The sequence below is a fragment of the Taudactylus pleione genome, unplaced genomic scaffold, assembly GCF_031769625.1.
Source record: "Taudactylus pleione unplaced genomic scaffold, aTauple2 ptg000766l, whole genome shotgun sequence".
In the NCBI taxonomy this organism is placed as follows: Eukaryota; Metazoa; Chordata; class Amphibia; order Anura; family Myobatrachidae; genus Taudactylus; species Taudactylus pleione.
This window is the reverse complement of record NW_028285168.1, coordinates 56,347-80,664: the sequence shown is the minus strand read 5'-3', so window position 1 is coordinate 80,664 and position 24,318 is coordinate 56,347. Positions and strand designations below refer to the sequence as shown.

The 24,318-nt window shown below is 46.9% G+C and overlaps 1 protein-coding gene across 1 annotated transcript in view; it reads right to left on the bottom strand.

The window, feature by feature from the left end:
- Nucleotides 1-21,397: 21,397 nt before the first annotated feature.
- The window catches only part of HTRA2 (HtrA serine peptidase 2), a gene marked incomplete at its 5' end in the record, with an annotated part of 39,771 nt that continues 36,850 nt past the window's right edge, over nucleotides 21,398-24,318 (bottom strand). The window contains one exon of the mRNA XM_088457544.1: nucleotides 21,398-23,235. Within this exon, the coding sequence (XP_088313670.1) occupies nucleotides 23,070-23,235 (166 nt within the window). The remainder of the gene's footprint in view (nucleotides 23,236-24,318) is intronic.

Below are 24,318 nucleotides of genomic sequence, written 5' to 3'. Positions count from 1 at the left end.
ACCACGTAGGAACATCCTCCCTTATACGGCACCTGCAGCGCGTTCATAAAAAGTTACTGTCAAGTTCAGAAACTTTGGCTAAGACCGTAAGCAGTCCAGGGACACCTAAATCCCGTTGTCCTGTTATATCAAAGCGCCTGCAAACCACACAGTCAACTCCCTCCTCGTCAATTTCCTCCTTAGTCAGGACCGGAAGTAGTCCTGCAGGCCATGTCACTGGCATGACTGACTCTCCTATACGGGATTCCTCCGGAGGATCCTGCATTGCTACGCCTCCTGCTGGGAGTCGTTCATCATCCCAGAGAGGAAGTAGGAACACCACTACTTTTACTAAACAATTGACCCTCCAACAGTCCTTAGCGAGGAGGATGAAGTACGACAGCAGTCATCCTGAAGCAAAACGTATAACTGAGGCCTTGACTGCTATGTTGGTGTTAGACGTGCATCCGGTATCCGCCATTAGTGCAGTGGGATTTAGACAATTGATGGAGGTAGTGTGTCCCCGGTTCCAAATCCCTTCTAGATTCCACTTCACTAGGCAGGCGATACCGAGACTGTACAGAAACGTCAGAAAAAGTGACCTCAATGTCCTAAAAAATGCGGTTGTACCCAATGTCCACTTAACCACGGACATGTGGACAAGTGGAACAGGGCAGACTAAGGACTATATAACTGTGACAGCCCACTGCGTAGATGTATCACTTTACGCAGCAACAACAGCAGCATCACCAGTAGCAGCATCTCAGAAACGCCAGCTCGTTCCAAGGCAGGCTACGCTGTGTATCACCGGTTTCAGTAAGAGGCACACCGCCGACAACCTCTTAGAGAAACTGAGGGGAATCATCGCCCAGTGGCTTACCCCACTTAGACTCTCCTGGGGATTTGTGATATCTGACAACGCCACCAATATTGTGCGGGCATTACATCTGGGCAAATTCCAGCACGTCCCATGTTTTGCTCACACAATAAACTTCTTGGTGCAGAATTTTCTGAAAAGCGACAGGAGCGTGCAGGAGACGCTTTGGGTGGCCCGAAAAATTTCAGGACACTTTCGCCATTCAGCGACTGCGTGCCGAAGACTGGAGCGCCAGCAAACACTCTTGAACCTGCCCCGCCATCACCTGAAGCAAGAGGTTGTGACGCGGTGGAACTCAACCCTCTATATGCTTCAGAGGATGGAGGAGCAGCAAAAGGCCATTCAAGCCTATACATCCACCTATGACATAGGCAAAGGAGGGGGTATGCACCTGACTCAAGCGCAGTGGAGAATGTTTTCCGTGTTGTGCAAGGTTCTCCAGCCCTTCGAACTTGCCACACATGAAATCAGTTCAGACACTGCCAGCTTGAGTCAGGTCATTCACCTCATCAGGCTTTTGCAGAAGCAGCTGGAGAAAGTGAAGGAGGAACTAAGACGGAGCGATTCCGCTCGGCATGTGGGACTTGTGGATGAAGCCCTTCATTCGCTTTGCCAGGATTCCAGGGTGGTCAATCTGTTGAAATCAGACCACTACATTTTGGCCACCGTGCTCGATCCTAGGTTTAAAGCCTATGTGGTGTCTCTCTTTCCGGCCGACACAAGCCTGCAGAGGTGCAAAGACCTGCTGGTGAAAACACTGTCAGCTGAAGCGGAACGTGACACGTCAACAGCTCCTTCTTCATTTTCTCCCGCAACTGGGGCTGCCAGGAAAAAACTTAGGTATCCTAAGCAACCCGCTGGCGGTGATGCAGGGCAGGCAGGACCAAGTTTGGACATCTGGTCTGGACTGAAGGACCTGGCAACAATTTCTGACATGTCTACTGTCACTACATATGATACTGTCACCATTGACAGAATGGTGGAGGATTACATCGGTGACAGCATCCAAGTAGGCATGTCAGACAGTCCGTACCTGTACTGGCAGGAAAAAGAGGCAATTTGGAGGCCCCTGTACAAACTGGCTCTATTTTACCTGAGTTGCCCCCCCTCCAGTGTGTACTCCGAAAGAGTGTTTAGTGCAGCCGGGAACCTTGTCAGCAAAAGGCGTAGGAGGTTGCTTCCACAGAATGTGGAGAAGATGATGTTCATAAAAATGAATTATCAACTATTCCAGGGAGACCAGCCTCCAGAACGTACAGAGGGACCTGTGGTGGTGGATTCCAGTGGGGACGAGTTAATACTCTGTGAGGATGAGGATGTACACAACACTGAAGAGGGTGAGGAATCGGTGGATGAGGATGACATCTTGCCTCCGTAGAGCCAGTTTGTGCAGGGACAGATTAATTGCCAGCTTGTTTTGTGGGGGCCCAAACGAACCAATCATTTCAGCCACAGTCGTGTGGCAGACCCTGGCACTGAAATGATTGGTTTGTTAAAGTGTGCATGTCCTGTTTATACAATATAAGGGTGGGTGGGAGGGCCCAAGGACAATTCCATCTTGCACCTCTTTTTTTTCTTTGCATTTGCATTATGTACAGTTTGGGGTCTAGTTTTTCAAACTGCCATCCTGTCTGCCACTGCAGTGTCACTCCTAGATGGGTCACGTGTTTGTGCTGCCCACTCGTATCGCTTAGCATAGTCATCCAGCTACCTCGGTGCAACCTTTTGGACATAAAAACACTATTGTGAGGTGTTCAGAATAGACTGGAAATGAGTGGAAATTAAGGTTATTGAGGTTAATAACAGCATAGAAGCAGAAAAAAACACAAATTCTGTGATTTTAGCTGTTTTTATGCTTTTTTTTTTTTTTTAAAAATACAGATCCAAAACACAAAACCCAGAACCCAAAACACGGAAGGGTGGTTTTGGCAAAACCAATCCAGATCCAAAACACGAAGATCCAGATCCAAAATCAAAACACGAAAAGTGGCCGGTGCACACCCCTAATAAGAATGTAAATCAATACTAAATGAAGCTCTTGAAACTGGGGTTATTACTAAAGAAACTTACAAATTCTTCCTAGTTCCTTTTCCTGTTACACCTATTTTTTATTATTTGCCCAAGATCCACAAATCCCTCACTGCACCTCCTGGGCGTCCTATTATTTCTGGTATCAATTGTCTCACTTCTAATTTATCACATTATGTTGAATTTTTCCTTCAACCTTATGTTACATGTTTGAAGTCTTATCTTAGAGATACCACACAGTTTTTGACTCTTTGAAAAGATTAATTTGGAATGAAAATTAGGCTTTTTTTTAACACTTGACGTAAAAGCTTTATATACCCATATTCCCCATGAATTGGGAATTAATGTGGTAGCTCAATTTCTGTCTACAGATGAGACTATGGACGTCCTACATCAGGAGTTCATTCTTTCTGTTATACATTTTATCCTGACACACAATTATTTTATATTCACTGACACAATTTATTTACAGTTGTTGGGGACGGCCATGGGGACCTGGTTTCCCCCTCGAGTTTTGCAAACCTATACCTGGTGGACTTTGAGTCTACCCATGTATGGGGGAGTAGATTCTGGAGGAGCCTGGTCTACTATGGCCGTTACATAAATAACCTTTTTATTATTTGGGATGGGGATTTGAACAGTGCACAATCTTTTGTTTCCCATTTAAATCACAATAATTTTAATCTTCACTTTTCTTACACATATAGCAAAAGCTCGGTCAATTTCTTAGATTTAACCCTAAAAATAGTTGATAACCAAATTATAACCGTGAATTATCACAAAGTTAATTCTGATACTATTTTAAAAGCTGTCATTATCATCCATGGAAAATAAATATTCCTAAAGGACAATTCATGCGTGTCAGATGCAATTGCTCAGATCCAGCAGATTTCCGTAAACAAGCCACTGACAGTGTGATGCCATGGGGCGGTTCTGCTGGGTTGGCCTGGGGGGTCCCTTGCCCTGTATTTGTTCCATAGGTGTGTTAGGGACCTGCCTGATAGAGGTCACCTGGACGCGGTGGGCAGGCCCATAATTATGGCCATTATTATTATGCAAAGAACCTCTTTGATGCTATTTAGCAGTTATATTATTAGGTTCAGCATGGTTAGAGTGTGCACTTACATTTGTCTCTTTATGCTTGCAGCACTACAAGTCTCAGCAGGTAGCACCTCACATTGTGCTTAGGGTGTGCAATCTAGGACCCCTCCCCCTATGTAAGTCACTGATTTATGCAAAAGTTTTGAAGATAGAGGTTATCCATCTGACCTGCTACATAGGGCCCTTGAAGAAGTAGCCAACATGGACAGGAATCGACTTCTACAACCAACAAGTTGAGACAATATGGAACCAGATAAGAAAACACAATATGCATTTTCTTCGACATATGATTCATCAAGTAAAATTAAAAACTATTCTATGTTGAAATACGATTCTGTTCTTATTTAATATTTGTTTAAAGACTTAGGCCCTGATTCAGAGCTGGACGCTCTGACAGAGCGCTCGCTCTGAATCAGGGCCATCCCTCCTTCATTTTGGAGCGGCCTCCTGGCCGCTCGCATAGCTGTGGGTGACTACCCACAGCTATAGCGAGCGGCCAAAATGATGGTCGCGATGGTCAAGACCATCGGGCTTGCGACGAGACCCTGCGGTAGGGTCTCACTGCCGCAAGCCCAGGAGTGCATTTGGCTCTATCCGAGCAAAAAGCACTCCCACTGACATCACTAGTGATGTCAGTGGGGCCAGACCCAGACAGTAGGCGTTCCCATGGGAACGCCTCCATCTGGGCAGCCACGCCCCCGGCACGCCCACCAAAGGGGGCATGCTGTCAATCAACATCGACACCGTGTGAGACCCTTAACGATGGCTTGGCCGTCGTTATTTGGGACTCACGCATTCGCACGACGGCGCCTCAGTCGTGCGCATGCGCACTTGGGCACCATCGACCCGCTTGTGAGCGCTTGCGAGTGGGTCTGAATCAGGCCCTTAATCCCTGACAAACCAAATGTCATCTATAGGAAAAATAGATCCTTAAAAAACATTCTAGCACCGAATGAATTGAAGGCCCCTATAAAGCCAAAAATACAACTAGGACCTGAGTGGTTACCAATAAAACCAGCAGGCTTCTGTAAATGTGGCCTCAATAGGTGTATCACATGTCAACATGTATGTAACAAAACTAAAAATATAGAGGGTATTAATCAAACTTTTGCAATTAAACAATTTATTAATTGCAATACTAAATTTGTGGTTTATGTGTTGATGTGTGGTTGCGAAGGTGTGAAATATGTAGGCAGAACAATTAGGAGCCTACGAGAACGTTTTCTGGAACACAGGAGGAACATCCTGTATAAGAATGTCCTCCACAGTGTATCCAGACATTTTATAGATCAGCATAATGGGGACATCAGCTCTCTAAAAGTTGTGGGAACAGAGACGATTCCACCTACCTTTAGAGGGGGCGACCGCTTTCAGACGTTGTGCAAGTGGGAAGTTTTTTGGATCTTTAACTTGAACAGTCTCTTCCTGGATGGTCTCAATGAACAGATCTAGTTGAATAGCATATCTTGAGATATACCCTAGAGATTCCCCTTGTTCTTCTATTTGCACATCATACATGCGTCCTGACGTGTGTGTGTGCACACGTGTGGACACATGTATACACATATACTTATGTATACATATCCCTACATTTATAGACACCAAAATACTTACAAGAGTATTATCTTTATTATAGGTTAGGAATGTATTCTATATGGAATTTCACTCTTAGATTCTTATTGATCACAATGTTCTGTTTTTTGCATAGATTTATGGAGAGATATTATCTCTGTACATTTTGCATTATTTATCTTTTCCCTGTTCTTCTTCTTCTTCCTCTCCTGTATTGTGTGCTATATGTTTATTGTACTTATTAAATGTCCGTATTTAAAAGTATAAATGCCAGCTAGAACTGTTCGTATATTGTACGTAATTTTATATGATAGACACTTTCATAATATTGATCTTCTTTTAGATCATAGTATCTCTAAAAAATTGCTGATTTATTATAAAAATTGAGGTTCTACCATTTATCTAGAAACAATGGTTCCTCTGTATATAAATATCTTATGTGGAATTCCTTTGTAATAATTCTGTTTTGTGCACAAGTGTATACACACGTTTGTGCAATATATTTAAAGTGTCTCCTTCTAATCTTGTTACTGTTTTCCTCGTTGTGTCACTAAATAAATAGTTAATCAGTGGGGTGATGCTTGTAAAGCAGCTGTATAGAATGAAATAATCAGTCTCTGTCTTTATAAAGCCAAAAGGGTTTGACCATCATATCCACCTTGAAAAAGACTTCAGTCAGAAGTTGAAACGCGTAGGTGCCCGGTTCTTATTCATCTATTCCTTAAGGAGCCCGACTGCACACCCTATCTATCATCTAGGAGCATCCCATCTTACCCAATCGGCTATCCCTTATACACGGAACATCGAGCGAGCGGCATCACATCAGTTCCCCGCTAAGTGGGTAGAGCTGCACCTGCCAGCCACCGTGACCGCGGTCTTCTACACATTACCGCACCTTTGGAAAATCTTAGCCGAGGTGAGAACGGGACCACAAGCGGCTGCACAACAAACACCGCATCACATGTAAGCTCCCTCCGGCAATTTCAGCTGCCATTAACTCCCCGCTGGTCGGGTTGTTTCAGTTCGACTCACTTAGCACCATTTAATCTCTCAGGGGCTGTGTTTTGCTATGTAATTTACAAGAGGCTTTTAAACTGCTTTAATTGCAAATGAATTCTGACTGTATGTCATGAACCTGATATAAGCAATATTTTAAGTCTCTTTCATACCTTATTCCAATGAGTTTTGGGCTACCTGCTTTTTTATTATTATTACTTTGTGTTTAATATGCTTGCTACGTGGTAAATTTCGTTTTTATTATCTAGAATTAATAAATTCATTATTTTTTACAAAATTTATCTCACTGTTTTAATATAAATTTTTATTAATACTTTCTCTTTCTATGGTTGCTTTTATATTCTTATTCATGTTTTGTTTCCAATGAGGTTGACTCCCTCATTCAACCATATAAAGATTGATAAGTAATTGACATTCTGTAGCGCCTGGATTTCCTTGTTTTAAATCCGAAAGCTTCTTACTTGGCCTCCCTCTATCCACAAACTGAGGAAGGGAGACCCACAATCTGAATCCCTCTACCCACCGAGGGGAGCAGCTAAAAACATACTCCCAAAGTTCTTTTTTAAAAAGGCTGTTACAAAAAGGACTACAGGGTTTACCATGTCTAAACCCTCATCTTTCCTCGGTCTGTGGGTGATGCCCCTCTTGACTATATTGATCCTATTCCCCCACAACAGCAAGAAGAACAAGGAATTCAATCTGGACCACATAGATTGAGGCAGAATGCACACATACCTGACATATAAAACAAAAATAGGAATCAGGTAAGTTTTGCACAAGTCAACCTTTTCCCTCAAAGATAACGTCCATCTTATCCAGCTCTCTATCTTCCTGGCCGCATCTTCCAGCTTTTTAGCCCAATTTAGAAAGGCGTAATCACCATGGTCAAATCTGAGGCCTAGCATTTTGATTTGCTGACTAACCTGAGGGAAGCTGGAAGACAAAACTCATCACCTTCCTCCCCTATCCAGAAAACTTCACACTTCTCACGATTTACCCTGGAGCATGAGGCCTCAGAGTATTCACAGATGAGGAGTTCCACGTCATGAGCCTCTGCCTGTGAAGACATCGGCATAGGTCACCACCCTCAGGTGGACCCCCCCCCACAATGCCACTCTCTACCCTTCTGATGAAGGAATCAATTGTGAAATCATATAAGATGGGGCTCAGGGGACAACCCTGATGGACACCAGAGCCCACACCAAATTTGGGACCCACCCAACCGTTCACAAGTGGGATGCTTTCAGCCCGACAATAAATATCCTGCAACCAATTCACCACCCGCTCTGGAAGACCATACCATTTTAGTAGGGCCCAAAGGTACTCATTGTTTACCTGGTCAAAGACTGATCCAATGCCAATAGGTACTTTCATCACTTTTCAGCCCTGCACCGCTCAATGACCTCCCGGACACCAAGGACAGCACTGAAGGTGCTACGACCCTTCACCGTGCAGTGCTGAGGTGAAAGCAACAGATCAGAAAATTCTGATAGCCTATTAAACAGCACTTTTGCCAGAATCTTCCTGTCCGTATTAAGAAGGGCTATGGGGTGCCAGTTCTCAATACAAGGTGGGTCCTTTCCTTTAGACCAGTGGTTCTCAAACTCGGTCCTTAGGACCCCAAACAGTGCATGTTTTCCATGTCCATGTCTGTGGACCATAAACATTGATCGACCTTAGCTCCTGTCCCTTCATGTTTATATCCAAAATCATAAATCTACCTGCTTGCAAATTTATAACCGTGCACACAGTTACCATGTCAGTAAAAAGTACTGCCACCCCACCATATGCCTCGGCCACAAGAGACCAGTAAGAAGGACCCCTCCTCCACTCACATTTTGCTTTGTGGAGGAGATCCAGCTTACTAATCCTAGTCTCTTGCAAAAAACAATAAATCAACCTCAACCGTGTTGAAAAAAAATCAAAGGCCAACCTACGAGCGTGTTCAGAAACTACGGAAGCCACATAATTCGTGGCACATCGTATAGGATGGGGATCTATGTTTGTAAGTTATAAAAGCAAAACCTTGCTTACTTTTACCTTGTGTCAAGAAAACACAAAACCAAAAAAACCTCAACCCTGCTCACCAACCCCCTGCGGGCCAGCACCCTCCACATTTGCGACCGAAGTCACATCCTGTGTCCTCCCTTCCTGTCCTCCCTGGGGTACCTCACCCACTACTCCAGAATGCTTAAGATCAGGAGGTTTTGGAACAAACTTATTGACCTGGCGCTCAGTGCCAAACCCCTTACTTGAACCTTCACCAGGATTCCAAACCCCTGCCTGCTTCCCACTTCCCTCCAAATCTTGTTTCCTCCACCACCTCCTCTTTCTCCCACCCCTTTTGGCGTATCCATCACCATTTCTTCAAGCTGAGTCCCCATAGGATCCAACTCAAGACCCTCCTCCAACTCCTCTCCTTTCTTTCTCCTCCACCTCCTATTTTCTTCACATTTTTAACCACTCTTTGCCTTATCTGCCCCAGTCACCAAAACCAATTCTCCACCATTCCTTATAATTTCTCCTTCATCATCTGAAGAAAATACATCACATTTGTTACTTAATACAACTTGTACCTCCTTCATCTTTCCTTTTTTTCTTGTTTCCGCTCTTAACTTCCTGAGAAGTTGCTTCATCCTTCCCCTCCTCTTACCTCTGCTCCTCCCGAACTCTTTGATCCTAAGAGAGGAGGATTAGAGCCTGTTTCTCCCCCCCCCTCTTTCCTTCCCATCACTGGCCTCACCTCCTGCCCACTATTGTGACTGGCACATGGACATATATTATACGGATGCTCGTCTTCGCCACACAGGTTGCATTTCACATTCCCTGGATACATGACCAATCTTGTTACATAATGAACACTTAATAACATTATATTTGCTGTTAAGATGGCGAAAATCCCCGCACCTAAAACATGTTCTTGGTTGGCCCTGGTAGAAGCACTGCACCCTGTCCCCTCCAATATACGCAGCGGATGGTATATGCACAAACCCTTTATCCGAATGATGCAGCTTCACCAGGGCCTCCCAAGCTCCCCCCATACCCCGTGTCCTGACTTCACTAAGTCAGACTGCAGGTCGCAGTACCTGGATAGCCAGAGAGCGATATCCTGACCCGGGATTGATTCATCTCTCACCGCAATGTTTATCTTTACTTTGTCATGTTCTGTGACCATATAACTCTGTACATCTAGTAAGGATCAGTCATTCTAACCGCTTGCCATTGTGACCAGAATACCTGCAATCCTTCATAGGACAAGATACAAGTCATACTCTGCTGTCGTCACTGGGTGTATGTATGGGTACTAGTCCAAAGCAGTGACCCCCCAAGTCAAAAATCATTGTAAGGATAATTTATTTTGTAGGCACCTCCCCCTCCCCTACCCATTTGAATTGTATCGGGTTCCTCCTTTTGCCATCTGCCCTGCTATACCAACATTTATATACCAGACATTTACATTTGTAACATTTGTCCTAGAAACTATCTTTGTATATGACACATTTCCTGATGCCCCTGGCTTGTATGATACTGATGGACCCCCAGACCCTCCACCCTCTCTCCTTCTTACATCTTCCCCGATAATCCTCGCTGCCTGCACAGCTCTGGTTGGAACAAGCATTTTGTCCCCATACACTGTTTCTATATCCTTCAATTGTTCTTCCAGTAAAGCAGTTTAGTCCAACGCCAACATCCCCTGTGCCAACAGCTTTCCCTGTATGCATAACCCAGCGTCGATAACACCCTGCACGTTCCTGGTACCTATTTCCATTATGCCCAGCATGTCTCCGGAGTGTCCCCCCCCGAATCTCCCCAGTTGTATTTACTATACCTGCCCCTGTAGACCCATTAGAGGCCCCCTCCTCAGTGCTTTTTTTCCCCCCAAAATCTCTTTCAGCCTTAGCTCTGCCGATACGATCTCCATTTCAGCCTTGTACCTCACACCTCATCCACACACCCGGCACCTCCATCTCCCATCCCCACAGGTGGAGCTGGTCCATACGAGGTGCTAGCAGGTACCAGGGATCCATCACCCGCCGTACCCCCAGCACACCGTCACTCACCTGGGGGATAGCAGCCTAACAACATCACCCGCCGTACCCCCAGCACACTGTCACTCACATGGGGGATAGCGGCCTTACAACATCCCCGCATCAACTTCACCGGCCACCGCCATTACTGCCACATCACCGCCAGCATTAGACATTAGATACTACCACATCTGTCACCTCAGCGCCCGGCAGCGTAACTTCTTCTTTACACACGCTCTCCTCTAATCCATTTTACAGTTGTTTTTGCACCGCCACAAACTTTTCTCCTGCCGCAACACCGCAAACCTCTTTTTAACCCCTGAAAGGGTGGCCGCAATAGCCGAGACTTCATCTTTCAGAGCCGGGCACTGCCACTTGTAACAAGAATTTCTTCTCTTTTTTTCACCACCAGTTATAAAGACGGATTCTCTAATGTATGAGCCGCATACACGTCTTCTTCCAGCTCAATATCTTCCTCGCTATCAGCGAGACTCCATATCACTGACATTGGCAGCTTCTGTGCCAGCCGGACCCGTTCCCCCCCCGATGGCGACGGCAGTCAGCCCTACCAATCCACCCAGAGTTGCTTCACTCGGGGAAGCACCCTCCAGAGGTTTGGGGGAAGCTGCCAGCAGCCCCAATTGCCTCATCGGAGTCGCACTAATCACCGCACCGCTGTTTTGTCTTCAGCCCAGGCCAGCCAGCAGCCAACATTAACCAGGCTCTTCATCTTCTTTGCTTTGCCTGTGCCCCTTTTACACAGGGTTCCAGGCTCTTCCCCCCCAGAAGGAGCCATCCCTCCTGGGGTAGCTGCAGGGGAAGCCCCCTCTCCACTTCCAAGTCAGGAGCTTCTCCAGCAGCAGCAGAGCGATCCTCTTCCCCAGGAGGAGGCTCCCTTCATGGGGAAGCCTGCAGGAAAAGCCCCTGCTTCTCGGCCTAACAGCTCTGCAGCTCTCAGGAAACTCCTCCTCCCAGAACACACCTCTCACAGGGGCAGTGACAGGATGTGAGGAGGGGAATGGAGGCAGCAGGAAGCCACAGACAGAGTTATATAGTGGAAGGAGCAGGGTCCCCAGCAGCACAGAGTATATCAGGAGATGAGAGATGTGTCAGTGAGGACAGGGCTGCATGTGACAGGGGCAGTGACATGATGTGAGGAGGGGAATGGAGGCAGCAGCACAGAGTATATCAGGAGATGAGTGATGTGTTAGTGAGGACAGGGCTGCATGTGACAGGGGCAGTGACATGATGTGAGGAGGGGAATGGAGGCAGAAGGAAGTCACAGACTGAGAGTTATATAGTGGAAGGAGCAGTGTCCCCCAGCAGCACAGAGTATATCAGGAGATGAGAGATGTGTCAGTGAGGACAGGGCTGCATGTGACAGGGGCAGTGACATGATGTGAGGAGGGGAATGGAGGCAGCAGCACAGAGTATATCAGGAGATGAGTGATGTGTCAGTGAGGACAGGGCTGCATGTGACAGGGGCAGTGACATGATGTGAGGAGGGGAATGGAGGCAGTAGGAAGTCACAGACTGAGAGTTATATAGTGGAAGGAGCAGTGTCCCCCAGCAGCACAGAGTATATCAGGAGATGAGATGTGTCAGTGAGGACAGGGCTGTATGTGACAGAGGCAGTGACATGGTATGTGAGGGGGGGGGGAACTTATATTGTTGAAGGAGTAGGAACCCCAGCTGCAGAGTAGGGGTGTGAGGCTCCTGCTACACAGATATACAAATGTATTTGACAAAAAAAATCCCTATATGATATCAGGTTCACACCTGTAACTCTTTGATTGTGTAATATTATGTGTTGCACTAATTACCGAGTGCATACTGGACAATTATCTGAATCTTCCCATCATTTATTCTGTTCTTAATATGAAACAGACACCACTGAAAATGATACAACTCCAATCAGACTTTGTTGTCTCATGTGATTAGAACACTATTTATGCTATGTACAGGTCACACACATGGTCCTGGGGGAACATAGTCTGCAGCATTATTTTGGCCATATCTATAATGGGTGCAGGCTGTTTGGGGCACACAGACCCCTAGATAAGGGGCCCACACCCGTATATTATAGTTACCTCACCAGTGTTGGTGCCGTAGAGATCAACTGGAAAATGTTGCAATCTCAATTTTTCCAAAGATCTGCGCATGCACAGAGAAGTCACTGGGAAGGAGGCTCGGGGCCCATGTTGGCAGAGGCCAGCACATATGCAGTAGAGTCTACTAGGAGGATGCACCAGCAAGAGAGGGGGAACCTGCATGGAGACTGCACACGGACCCCCCACTCTTACAGAGTTCTCATTATGCCACACAGTGCCCCCAAGTTCACATTAAGCCACACAGTGCCCCCAAGTTTACATTATGCCACACAGTACCCCCAAGTTCTCATTGTCACACAGTGCCCCCAAGTTCGCAGTACCCCCAAGTTTGCAGTACGCCACACAGTACCCCCAATTTTGCATTGTCACACAGTGCCCCCAAGTTCTCATTATGTCACACAGTACCCCCAAGTTTGCAGTACGCCACACAGTGCCCGAAGTTCACATTACGCCACAGTACCCCCAAGTTTGCAGTACGCCACAGTGCCAGAAGTTCACATTACGCCACACAGTACCCCCAAGTTTGCATTGTCACACAGTGCCCCCAAGTTCTCATTACGCCACAGTACCCCCAAGTTTGCATTATCACACAGTGCCCCCAAGTTCTCATTACACCACACAGTACCCCCAAGTTTACAGTACCCAAAAACGCATTGTCACACAGTACCCCCAAGTTCTCATTATGCCACACAGTGCCCCCCAGTGCATATTATGCCTCAGTGTACCCAGTTCACAATGTGCACAGATTCATGGTATAAAGCAGTGGTACTGGCCTTATCTTTTAGCTGAAGCTGATTAGATCACTTATCGTTGGTGCTCACCCCGAGGTTCTCGTCTAGTCCAGTCCTCTCTGCTGTGCACATGCCCAAGACAAAGATAAGGGCAACAACTGCGACCTGCACCAAGACTAAAATAGTAATATAGTAGCAGCAGTAGCGCTGTCTGCCCACAGTTCGGTGCTGGGTGAGAGCTAGAGGAAAAGCCCCCTCCCAGCATCTGCCCAGAGGGTGAGGGCTCGGCCACCATTTTAGGTGGGGGACTTCACGTGAGAGAGACCTAATTAGACTTTTTGGTGCCCTGTGCCAGAAAGGGCATTGGTGCCCCCCCCCACAATTTTTTAAATAGGGACATAAGACACGAATCCAAAAAAGGGCCATGGCCTCACGGGGAAGGGCCAGGGAAGAGATAGGGGAGGTCAGGAGATGCTGGGGATAAATAGGGACATAATATAGTGCACCTGAGAGAGGGCCATGGCCTCATGGGGAAGGGTCAGGGAAGAGATAGGGGAGGCCAGGAGATATTGGAGATAACAGAAGAGGAAGCTACAAGTGATAATGATAATAAACAGGAAAACTGACAGGCCCAAACAACACCCCCTGCCCTGCGGTGCCCTGTGCCATGTCACTGATCACATTACCCTAGTTACGGCCCTAACTCTCGACACTGGGTGGCAGAGCTTTCCAGCATCCCTGGTGCTGCTGCCCATCCTGGATATCTCTGCCACTTAGTCTCATGCATTTGCTGCAGACTCTGCTGGATTTTTAGTTGATAGGGTGGTCAGCCAGCCTGTGGTGGGTGCCGCTCAGGTTCACCGTGTAGGGGATGGATTAGTGGGGGGGGGGGGGGGGGGCAGTGGTGTGGCTCCCAGTAGAGGCTCCCCTAGGCTGGTGATGCTGTGTCTATCCATCCACACAGGGGTAGGGCAGAGCATACAAATGCATTTGTGCTTTGTCTGGGGCTCTGCTCTCGCAGCTGCAGCCCATATCAATGGTGCCCCTCGCCCATGTTTCCTTTATGGTGTCTATGGCTGGCTTTCTTGCCCCCAATTTCTTGACCGTGTTTACTAAATGGGTTGGGTATGAGATGCCAGCACTCGGGATCCCGGCGGTCAGAATACAGACACTTGTTGGTCAGTATTCTAACCCTCCCCCTCTCCCTACCCCACCTGATGCCTGAACCTAACTTCCCCCTCGTGCCTAACCCTAACCTCGTGACTTACCGTGGGGATGTAGGCGCATTCTAAGTGCCAACATCCTGACTGTAGAGGATCCGGTCAAGATCCCGACAAAGTCCCAGTCTTGAGCCGCTTCTCCTCCCATGTCCGGATTAAGGGTGGGTGACAGGAACAGTCGCCCCGGGGCCCTACAAAGGGTCAGTGTGACCCTGCCAAGAAAAGGTGTCCAGTGGCACCTGTTCCCGGATGGGGGCTCAGCTGCTGCAGTGCTGTATTCTGACTGCAGCACCAGTCAGCGCTGCCGCTCAGAGTCCCTTTATCAGCGTCACTTGACACATCATGTCCGTTATCACTGATGTCCGGCCTCAGGGGCCACTCTGTGCTGCTGCATTTCGAACACAGAGCCAGATGGTAAGCAATCCAGGGTAAGGGGGGGTAGGCTTTGTGTGGTTACGTGGGGTAGCTCCTTTTATGGGTCACTTTATCAAGGCCTAGGATGAATTGGGACTGTTCCCTTCCTCCCCCATTGACATGTCCTGGCTAAGTACTGCACAATATATGTTTTTGGTCACTGCTAGACTTGACAGCATTTCCTGTAGGGGTGCTGGGTGCAAGCCCTGGTGCTCTGGTGGGCAAGAGGAGTGGTGCTAATTACAGTAACAATGCTACATGCTGCATGGTCTGCGCCCTTAATGTCACAAAAACATCCACACAAAAGCATCCACATAACTACCCTTGCGGACTGATGAGGCCAAGAATCTGAAGGCATTAACAGGCCTTGGGTGGTATTGGAGTTAACACTTTCAAATCTTACGCTAATTGACTTGTGGTGGTTTATGTTTTTTTGCACTTGCTACGTGGAGACTTAGCCCAGTGAACACCCTAAAATTATGCATCACTGGTTCTATGTATCGGAATAACAGTTTTTTTGTGGAGGGCTTATGACAGCATTTCATCCTAAGGAAAATGGGATAGCAAGAACGGTCATTTGGCGATGGTACAATTCAGCGACGGCCTCTGTGGTGACAATTCCTATTGTCCGTAGGGTCAGAGGTGTAATTTTTTACACCTGTGTTTGCTATGTGGGGAGCCCACCCCATTGTTAACTGCATTAAACTTACCTGTACAACTGGGAAACTCCTGGAGGTGCCGGAGGGGCATAGTAGGGCCTCCTCACTGATTCGCTTGGATGCCATGATAAAATGGATGTTGTGGTATCCGGACAGGGGTGAGGCTTTTCGGTTGTCAGCTACTGGGCGGATATCGCTGGTCTGTCCAAAGAATCCTAAATCAGCCGGGGAATTCTGTGGCACATGGCTGGGTCTTTTGGGTTGCAGCCGGTGGCTGATCTGGTGCCATCTCCTGTGGGTGCCATTCTGAAGCCGTTTGGCCGATTTAGGCTAACCCACTATTTGTCTTACTCTGCAGGGCTGATGGTATATGCGGCTATTCCTGCTGATGTTTTTTGATAGTGTTTTGTAATTTGGTTGCACTTGGCCAGTGTGGGAGCATTGTTGATAAATCTGCTCTTCATTTGCTGCCCTTACATCCCAAGTCTTTCAGGTTTTTCAGTGGCGTAACTATAAATTTTGCTCCCCCAAGCCAAAAAAGTTTCAGGCGCCCCCCCCTGCCCAAAGATCAAACACACCCAAAGACCATGTTTAAGATGTGTGGTTACATGATACAGCAACGTGCCTTACACATTATGACACACTAAGTAATGCCACTTATAACACAGTGTGCCACACCAGAACGCCCCTTACAACACATTATGCCACACCAGAACGCCCCTTACAACACATTATGCCACACAGCAATGCCATGTATAACACATAATGACATACAGTAAAACCCTTATAACAAATTTATGCCATGCTGTAATGCCCCTATTTCACATTATGCCACATACAACACATTATGCCACACAGTAATGCCAAATACACATTATGCCAAACAGTAATGCCCATTACATCCCACCCTGACAGATCTACTTCACCAACCCTCCTTTCTGCTCCTGCCAGTCCGTCACCTCAGCTCAAGGCAGGTTGCAGTTTTTATGTCCGTGTAGAACCAGATTATTGGGAACATAGTTTATAACCTGTAAACTGTGTGTATCACGTTTTTGCCCCTTATACAGTGCCCCCTGTTGTTGTGCCCCAAAATGCAATGCCCCCTGTATTAGTGCCCATTATGCAGGACCCCTGTAATTGTGCCCTTTAAAGTAGTGCCCCCATATGCAGTACCCCTTGTAGTTGTGCCCCTTCCAGTAGTTGCCCTCAGTAGTGAGCCCTCTGTGTGCATGTGGGGGGGTGCAACTACAAACACACGCAAAAAAAAATGACTCCCATAGTGCTCTGCGGGACCCGGAAGACGGAGCTCACTCCTGAGCTCCGTCCCCGGCGTCCGCTCCTTGCCACTATGGGAGTGACATCTTGGCGTTACTCCCATAGTGCCCTGCGGGACCCGGAAGGAGCTCCATCCTCCAGCTGCCGCTGAGGGTTTGAATAGGAGCCGGGCGCCTGCTGGTAACACATTCAGAACCGAGGGTCAGAGCACACATATTTATACCCCCCAGAAATAGACAACACAATAGAGAAGTTTGTTGCTAATACCATTGGTCCTAAAGGAGAGGGCATATGTTACAAGGCATTTAACAGGTTGATTCAAATAGACACAACCCAGCCTCTAACAACTGGTGGTCTCTGGTTTCCTGCCCCATGCAACATCCTAACAGTTGTTCATATCATATACATTTTGTTACTTGAAGTCTCTGCGGTCCATAAGTTGAGAATGCATGATGTGATCTCCACACCGATGGTACCGGAATACTGTGGAGAGAGTACGCATCAGTACAATACCAATCACAGCTTACTTATCATGTATAAAACCTTAGTTACCAAATAATCTATATTTCACAGAATGAACAAACTTAAATCTTATACTTAAAAGGTTTAATAAGCTTTAATGTGAATATGTAATGTGTAAGTATGTGGGGTGTGATGTAAAGACGCTAGTTAACTTGGGCCAGATGCGTGCGCATGAAGCTAATAAACAGCGTTTTCATACAGGATCTTATGCATTCGCTAATATGCGACTAGTTAACAGCACAATTGTGCGTATTAATGTGTGTATGAGAAATGGTGCACTTAAATCTCACTTAAACTAAGTGAACACCTAGCAGTGTGGAATGCTGAGCCTTATAGTTCCACACACCCCCCTCTCTCAGCAGCCCCCACCCTTCCCAGGCTCAAAAGTACAGTCCTTTGTTCTCCCAGGTTCTTGTGTAAATGCAAATTAGCACAGCTACAAGACCCAAACCTCAGATAACACTCTTGGCTTTGAAGGTATTTTACTGTAGGAAGCATGCTAATGTAAGGTGCTACAAACGACCCTCTTGCTGTATTCGAGCAGGGCCACCTGGAGTGAGAGCAGACGTTATGTCCAGGAAGATTGTCTACACAAGCTAGTTGTCACGTGGCCATTTGCTCTGTTTAGCTAATGCAATCCAATTTTGACATACTGTACAGCCATTTCTGAAATATATCCTTTGGGGGAATTATAATAATATACACATTTTATCCAGAGCACCAAAACTACGTAAAGTCATGAAATGGGCTTTTGATGAATCGCCGTAACTTATGGTGATGGTCACAGATGCAATTGCATGATGCTAATAGTAATATCGCCACATGTACTAAAGTGTGAGTTTATCTAAAATGGCACTTAGGCGGCCATTCGCAAAATGGCGTCTTGCGATCTCATTTCCAAGATGGCGTCTTGCGGCCAGTTGCAAGATGGTGTCGCTGCGATTCAATTTAAAACTGATCTCGTTTCAGCCAATAATCCAGCTTCGACAATACACTACACCTACATACACCATGCTAATCTATACATACACTACACCTACATAAACTACGCCTACATACACCGTGCTGATCTATACATACACTACACCTACATACACCGTGCTAATCTATACATACACTACACCTACATAAACTACACCTACATACACTACACCTACATACACCGTGCTGATCTATACATACACTACACCTACATACACCGTGCTAATCTATACATACACTACACCTACATAAACTACACCTACATACACCGTGCTGATCTATACATACACTACACCTACATACACCGTGCTAATCTATACATACACTACACCTACATAAACTACACCTACATACACCGTGCTGATCTATACATACACTACACCTACATACACCGTGCTGATCTATACATACACTACACCTACATACACCGTGCTAATCTATACATACACTACACCTACATAAACTACACCTACATACACCGTGCTGATCTATACATACACTACACCTACATACACCGTGCTGATCTATACATACACTACACCTACATACACCGTGCTGATCTATATATACACATTCTTGCCTAATTTTGTAAAGTAGTTTCAGGGAGATCATTTACAGAAGTAGTAAGCGGCGCGCTGGTGAGGGGTGTGGCCAGCACTTTCCAAAAGGCGTATCTATTGCCAATAAGGGCTTCTAGACCAAATTAAATGAGTGACTTTATGTAAACACTCGGCACGTGACACTAAGTCACCAATATATTCTGTATTGCTGACATGGAGGCAAACTGGTGTCAGTACATTTCCATATAGAGACACGGGGTAATGGGGCAAAAGGAAATGTGGAGAATGTAAGAACATGCCCCTCACCAGCCATTCTAATTATACTGCTGCCCCCTTCACTTCTATGATATATAGAGGAGCACAGAACATCTCAGGTGACATTGCTGGTCATCACCGACACAAATCATTATATAACATCTTACTATACGCTGACACCCTAGCCCCCCCCACCGACATTACCATCTCTGCCCCCCCAACTGACATTACCATCTCTGTCCCCCCCCCCCACAGACATTACCATCTCTGTCCCCCCCCCCCCACACTGACATTACCATCTCTGCCCAACCCCACTGACATTACCATCTCTGTCCCCCCCCCACTGACATTACCATCTCTGTCCCCCCAACTGACATTACCATCTCTGTCCCCCCCCCCACTGACATTACCATCTCTGCCCCCCCCACTGACATTACCATCTCTGTCCCCCCCCCCACTGACATTACCATCTCTGTCCCCCCCCCCACTGACATTACCATCTCTGTCCCCCCCCCCACTGACATTACCATCTCTGTCCCCCCCCACTGACAATACCATCTCTGTCCCCCCCCCACTGACATTACCATCTCTGCCCACCCACCGACATTACCATCTCTGCCCCCCCCCCACTGACATTACCATCTCTGTCCCCCCAACTGACATTACCATCTCTGTCCCCCCCCCCACTGACATTACCATCTCTGCCCCCCCCACTGACATTACCATCTCTGTCCCCCCCCCCCACTGACATTACCATCTCTGTCCCCCCCCCCACTGACATTACCATCTCTGTCCCCCCCCCCACTGACATTACCATCTCTGTCCCCCCCCACTGACAATACCATCTCTGTCCCCCCCCCACTGACATTACCATCTCTGCCCACCCACCGACATTACCATCTCTGCCCCCCCACCGACATTACCATCTCTGCCCCCCCCACCAACATTACCATCTCAGCCCCCCCAGTGACATTACCATCTCTGCCCCCGTCACACCGACATTACCATCTCTGCCCCCGTCACACCGACATTATCATCTCTGCCCCCCCCCCCCCCGTGACATTACTATCTCTGGCCCCCCTTCTGACATTACTACTAGATCCCCCCCATTCACATTAATAGATCCCCTCACCACTGACAATGGTTCGCGCGCTAGAGTTACAGTAAGCTCTGATCAGCCACCGCGCAGCCCCTCCATCACACAGCCCCTCAGTCAGTTCGCCGTCGGCTCCTCCTCCAGCTGTCCTCCGTTTGTAGCCTTGACAATGTCTTGACTATGTTTTATCAAATGAGTTGTAAAATGAATAGAAGTCAGTTTTTATGTAAAACACGAAATTGTCTGGGTGACAATTTTGAACGGTCGTGTGTGTGTGCATATATATATTTATTTTATTATATAATCTTACATTTAAAATTCATTAGTCCGTTTATGCATTCGGTTGAGGTCCCATTCGGACCTCCCGTTGGTGTACAATGGCAGCTTCATTACATGGTACCCGCAAAACGTCAGTTGAGGACTTGTGAGACGTCTATTTCTCATACTAGAGACTCTAAAGTACTTGTCTTCTTGCACAGTTGTGCACCGGGCCCTCTCACTTCTCTTTCTACTCTGGTTAGAGCCTGTCTGTGCTGTTCTCTGAAGGCAGTAGTACACACCGTTGTAGGAAATGTTCAGTTTCTTGGCAATTTCTCGCATGGAACAGTCTATTCTTGTTCTTAGAACTTTCATGTGAAACTTGACAACCTTCATTTCTCTCTTTCTGGCCATTTGGAGAGTATAATCAAACACACAAATGTGATGCTCCAGATATAAAACTGGCCTTCCTCTGAGCTAGTTGAGTAACTTACCAGTTTCCAGCTGTGCTAACATAATTGCACAAGGGATTTCAAGGGTTTTCGAATCATCCATTAGTCTTCTAACGTGCTTATCAAACACAATGTACCATTAGAACACTGGAGTGATGGTTGCTGGAAATGGGCCTCTATACACCTATGTAGATATTCCTTTAAAAAAAAGGAACCCAGACATTTGCAGCTAGTATAGACATTTACCACATTAACAATGTATATAGTGTATTTCTGATTAATTTAATGTTATCTTCATTGAAAAAAACAGAAATGTCCTTATTTTTGAAAGAAAAGCACAAAGTGACCCCAAACTTTTGCACATTTTCAATCAAAAATTACTCAATTCAAAAAAGTATTAGGTGTTAGTTGCGCCAATAACCAATAGGGCTTATTCCTGGATCTAACTGGTATCCTAGATTGTCCCGTTCTATACAAGTGGTTATTATACTGTATGAGTTATATTCTATGCCAGGGTGTTATCTGTAATAACAATTGCTCCTACTACTCCCCATTATCTCTTACCAAAATCATTATCAGACCTGGTGGGGTAGTCCCGAAGCCCCCATACACCTGCGATGGATTGGGGCAATTACCTGTTTAGCAGATTATTGGGGGGAAAACGGCATTAAATGGGGTACCCAGATCGCCATTGCAGATGTGTCTTTACCGAAAACAATCTGCAAATGAATGAGAAGTATGTGTAATGTATGGGCACAGATTGGGCACATTATTTCCTTGTGATTGCTGATGTTACGGCCCCTTTACCCCTCGTGTCTCATTATCCATTTTATTGTAAAGAAAAGTAATTTCACTGCTACATATATACATTTGGTCACTGAGAGGGGAGGGGGATTCCTGTACCGATCCTTAGTGGATACCAACTAAAACGCCAATAGGAGATATCCAGCCTTTCATCCTCTTTCCAAAAATCCAGGGGAACAGGAGAGGATCAGATTACCCTTCACTCACCTAAATGTAACCATCTTGCTGATGACGTAACTGCCTAAGGCCCAGATTTATCAGAGAGGGATATACTTATCGCTCGTTACTAATCTTACATGTAGCTCCAACCAATCAGCTCCAGTCATTTTTCAAACACCTAACAGTTTGGCTGGAGCGCCATTTAAGATCATTAATGAGCGATAACAAGAAAATCACTCGTTAATAAATCTGGGCCTCAGTCACAAATTACAGCCAGACGTCTCGTTGTCCCTCCCTGGGAAACCCAGAACTCCCTTTATTACCCAGTAATGTCCATGTACCAGGCGGCCGCCGGAGCACCGGTCACGCTGCCTTGTAGTGCAGGCTGGCGCGTGTGTGAATGAGGACATTGTGTTTGCCGTTCCATCACTTGCAGGTAATATATACAGATGGGGACCGTCATAGTTTGGAGTAAGGCTTCTTCAGTCTGCGCTGGAACCAGGGTCTTCTCTATGCAGCCAACATCCATCCAGTTGTTGTAATATCACAGGGTCTGATTTAGAGGTGGACGCGACTTTGTACGCAGTGGTACCAAGAAGTTATGCCAACACCGCAGCCGCTGTAATGTGTAAAGAGACACCCACCGGTCTCATCATTACTGTCAATCACTCTGCCTCTAGTCACTCCGACCTCCGTCAGTAAACCATCGCAACGTATGCGCAGTACAAAAAACAATGGCCGACTGCACAAACATCGCCACCAAGTCCACCCCTAATTCAGGCCCATGGAGGAGCCTGGCAACATGTAATCCCCCCCCACAGGCCCCGGGAGCACATTCACCAGCAGTGGAGAGTACAGGAGCCCAGCGCTCACACAGAAGTGCAGCAATCGCTACCGGATTAGATGCAGTCACCCATCTTGTGGAAATAAAGATATATGGGGAAGGGGGGGGGCTGGCGCATCATGTGAATCACTCCACAGGCTCCGGGATCACATTCACCATCAGAGTCTCATAACCACGTCGGATGGTAATAGTGAGTTTTGGTTGAGTGATGACGGCATCGTACACGTCCTCCGCAGTCAGCGCTTTCCGCTCATTAATCTCCAGGATGACGTCTCCAGCCTTCAGCCCGGCTCTGAGAAGATGGAGGAGAGAACTGTAATAACATGCACTAGGGTACATACACACTATAGGCTGCTCTGTGCCATGTACTAGGATACACACTAACTATATATATATATATATGTTGCCCTGTGCCATGTACGGTGCTGCAGAGATTTGTGGAGCCATAGAAATAAAAGCTAATGGTAAAACTGCTACAATCTTCTATGTATACAGCACCACGGGGACGTCATAGCCCCATACAAAGGGGAAAAAACAAATAAGTTTACAAATCTACATGTATACATTACAGTAATACAACCCGCAAATGACAATTACGTATAAGAGACAATAGAGGGCCCTGCTCGCAAGAGCTTACATTCTAGATGTGTTGTGGGTGAACACAAGGAGGGGGAGGGGAGCAGAGTTGAGAAATGCAGAGGATGGAGTGTAGGGGTAGGAGGAGAAAATGGATGTGAGAGAGAGAACAGGTGATCAGGGGGCAGCAATCATTGGCAGAGAGCAGTGGACGGGAGAGAGAACAGGTGATCAGGGGGCAGCAATCATTGGCAGAGAGCAGTGGACGGGAGAGAGAACAGGTGATCAGGGGGCAGCAATCATTGGCAGAGAGCAGTGGACGGGAGAGAGAACAGGTGATCAGGGGGCAGCAATCATTGGCAGAGAGCAGTGGGCGGGAGAGAGAACAGGTGATCAGGGAGGCAGCAATCATTGGCAGAGAGCAGTGGGCGGGAGAGAGAACAGATGATCAGGGAGGCAGCAATCATTGGCAGAGAGCAGTAGGCGGGAGAGAGAACAGGTGATCAGGGGGGCAGCAATCATTGGCAGAGAGCAGTGGGCGGGAGAGAGAACAGGTGATCAGGGGGCAGCAATCATTGGCAGAGAGCAGTGGGCGGGAGAGAGAACAGGTGATCAGGGAGGCAGCAATCATTGGCAGAGAGCAGTGGGCGGGAGAGAGAACAGGTGATCAGGGAGGCAGCAATCATTGGCAGAGAGCAGTGGGCGGGAGAGAGAACAGGTGATCAGGGAGGCAGCAATCATTGGCAGAGAGCAGTGGGCGGGAGAGAGAACAGGTGATCAGGGGGCAGCAATCATTGGC